The sequence below is a fragment of the Cyprinodon variegatus genome, unplaced genomic scaffold (assembly GCF_000732505.1).
Source record: "Cyprinodon variegatus isolate N-32 unplaced genomic scaffold, C_variegatus-1.0 Scaffold128, whole genome shotgun sequence".
NCBI classification, from domain to species: domain Eukaryota; kingdom Metazoa; phylum Chordata; class Actinopteri; order Cyprinodontiformes; family Cyprinodontidae; genus Cyprinodon; species Cyprinodon variegatus.
In genome coordinates this window covers 245,891-248,435 of record NW_015150581.1, presented here as the reverse complement: position 1 = coordinate 248,435, position 2,545 = coordinate 245,891, and the positions used below count along the sequence as shown (strand labels likewise).

General features: G+C 38.2%; 1 protein-coding gene across 1 annotated transcript in view; it reads left to right on the top strand.

The window, feature by feature from the left end:
* The first annotated feature begins 416 nt into the window (after nucleotides 1-416).
* The window catches only part of alx4 (ALX homeobox 4), a 22,895-nt gene continuing 20,766 nt past the window's right edge, over nucleotides 417-2,545 (top strand). Inside the window, exon 1 of the mRNA XM_015376011.1 lies at nucleotides 417-1,088. Coding sequence (XP_015231497.1) covers nucleotides 737-1,088 — 352 coding nt within the window. The 5' untranslated portion in view covers nucleotides 417-736. The remainder of the gene's footprint in view (nucleotides 1,089-2,545) is intronic.

Genomic DNA, 2,545 nt, shown 5'->3' with positions numbered 1-2,545 from the left:
GATTAATTATTTTTTTATGTTAGGGTTAACATGGTCAGTAAAATTCCTCTTTTTTATCCTTTAACGCACCCATGTTTTTGTCTCTATATAATAATATCATTAGGCAGCGAATGACTAAAATCCCTTTTTAACCATGAAAGGCTTCTTTCACACTTTAAAAGACACACTTTTATTCAGAAGCCGAAGTCTGCTAAATATGGATAATTTGCCCTTGATGAACCATTTCGAATGAAGCGTAAAATTGCGCTCTCCCTCTCTCTCCGCCCCGGTGCTGTCCATCATCCATCGCTTTTTATTCATCTCCAAATTACATTAATGTCATGTGTTGAGCCCCACGCCCCTGTTTTCCCATTTTTTTCCTTTCTTTTTTAGCAAATAAGTGACCTTACTCGTTCATGTCACCAACATAATCACTTGGGAGAGATCCTGAGGCCGGGAGATCTGGCTCCAATCCTCTGAGGGGAGACGGAGGTTTGTGTAACTTTACTCAAACCTGAGGGGGAGTTCGGAGTGTTTGGTCAACGGCAGAGGTTCCTGGAAAAGATCTGAATCGTTTCATAACCAAACCCAGCTGCGGTTCTGCTGCGAGCTGTGTTCTCTGCCTGCGTGCGTGTGTGTGCGTTTTTATCTCAATGAGGTAGGAGTAAAAAAAAAAGTCTCAGGAGGAGAGATAGATAGAGTGGGAGGGAAAAGGAAAAAAAAATCTTTTTTCCTCTTGACTATTTTTTTTTTAAGCATGAACGCAGAGACCTGTGTCCCATACAGCAACATGACATCTATGGATTCATATTATAGTCCTTCTGTTGCTCAAGGTAGGGATCACCAGACGGACCACTTTAGGACATTTCCAGCTAGTGACACCAAATACAGCCCCACCGCCTTCTTGTCCGGCAAAGGTCAGGCTTACGGAGAGAAGTCCCGGAGCCCCTTCCAGCAGGAGTGCCAATCATTGGATGCCTCTGCAGCTGGGCAAGGCTCTTTCAGCAAATACCACCTCTTCTTGCAGAGGTCGTCCAGCAAAACACCGCCCGCGGAGGACAAGCTGCATCCAGAGAGAGGACACAACGGAGGACTCGTCCCGTGCTATGGTGAGTGGGAATAAAAAAAAAAACAGGGTTATCGATTAAATATAAAACAGAAAAGTGGATCTTAAAAAAATAAATAAAAGACATGGAGCATCCTTCTAAGCTCCGCACAGGACAGCGGCGCGCAAAAAGATGAGCCTGCAGCTGCAGCAGTCTGGATGAACCTCCCTGTCCTCCAACTATTAAATTCTCTGTTTGGACATCAAAATCAAATTAGGGCGCCATTAATGCGCTAATCTGCATTACAATCCTTAAAATTGAAACTGAGTCGGACAATTGAATTAACGGGTTTTCAGATGGGAGTTTTAAACTGGTAATATTTGTGTAATTGCGCGGCCTGATTGGGCCCTGTTTGATTCTTGCGCCGGGAAGGCAAGTCAAACTGATGACTTTATAAGGTTAGGAATAAAACTTTGTTTTCTTAAGTTTAAGGTTTAGTACAAATCATAATAAATGACAGAAGTTAGATATTTTCATGATGGGAAAAAATGCAGAGATGCATGAAAATCGCCTTAAAATAATTAAAAAGAATAATATAGATATTTTTTTGTTTAGAGTGTTCTGCTTTAGATGATTAAACAATGAATACAATTTGATCCAGCATCAATGGAAAAACTGCGCTCAGGTTTTATTCTCGCAAGACTTTTAACATGATAGGAACTTCCCGATGAACTTATTTGGGCTTCATAGATAGCTTAGATTCTTTTATAAGAAAATTAAAGAAACGGATAATGCTCTAAATTTCCAGTACTTTTAAAAATGACGTTGATGTTTAAATAACAAAATAATTAACCCACTTTTTAAAATATCATATGGAGCATTTTACGCATGAGGCGCCTCTTCATATTTCGCTGCAACTGTTGAACCTGTATATCCATCATTGCAGCATTGAATAGGAAAATGATTTCAAAGCTATTTAGAAAGCTTCTGGTAACTCCTTTATGGGTCCATCTCGTCAGGAACAGCGAGACAGTTTGGGTTTTTTTTTGTCATTCTTTCTTGTTTAGCCCATGTGGGTCTCCTCAACCAGGCTATTAAGTTTTTACCACCCATTAAGCCTGACATAGATCCGGCGAAAGAAGATGAAATAAAATTTTATATTATGTTGTAAACGAGGCACGCTTGTTAGGCTGAGCTTAAAAACCGTAAACACTTAGCTCAGGAAACGGGATGGGGCGAAATATATAGGATATATATAAATACACTGAAAAAAAAATAATGCAACATGTTTTTGGCATTTCAGATTTAGCTACTTTAAAACAATTGTTTCATGTTAGCAGGGTAGGACAAAAAAACAATTGTGTTAAATTAACTAAATATGATTAAGTAAATGCCAAAATATTTATTTCAGTGATAAATATACACACACACATATATATATATATATAAATATATATACGTATACATACATATATATATATATATACGTACATATGCATATATATATATATATATGCATA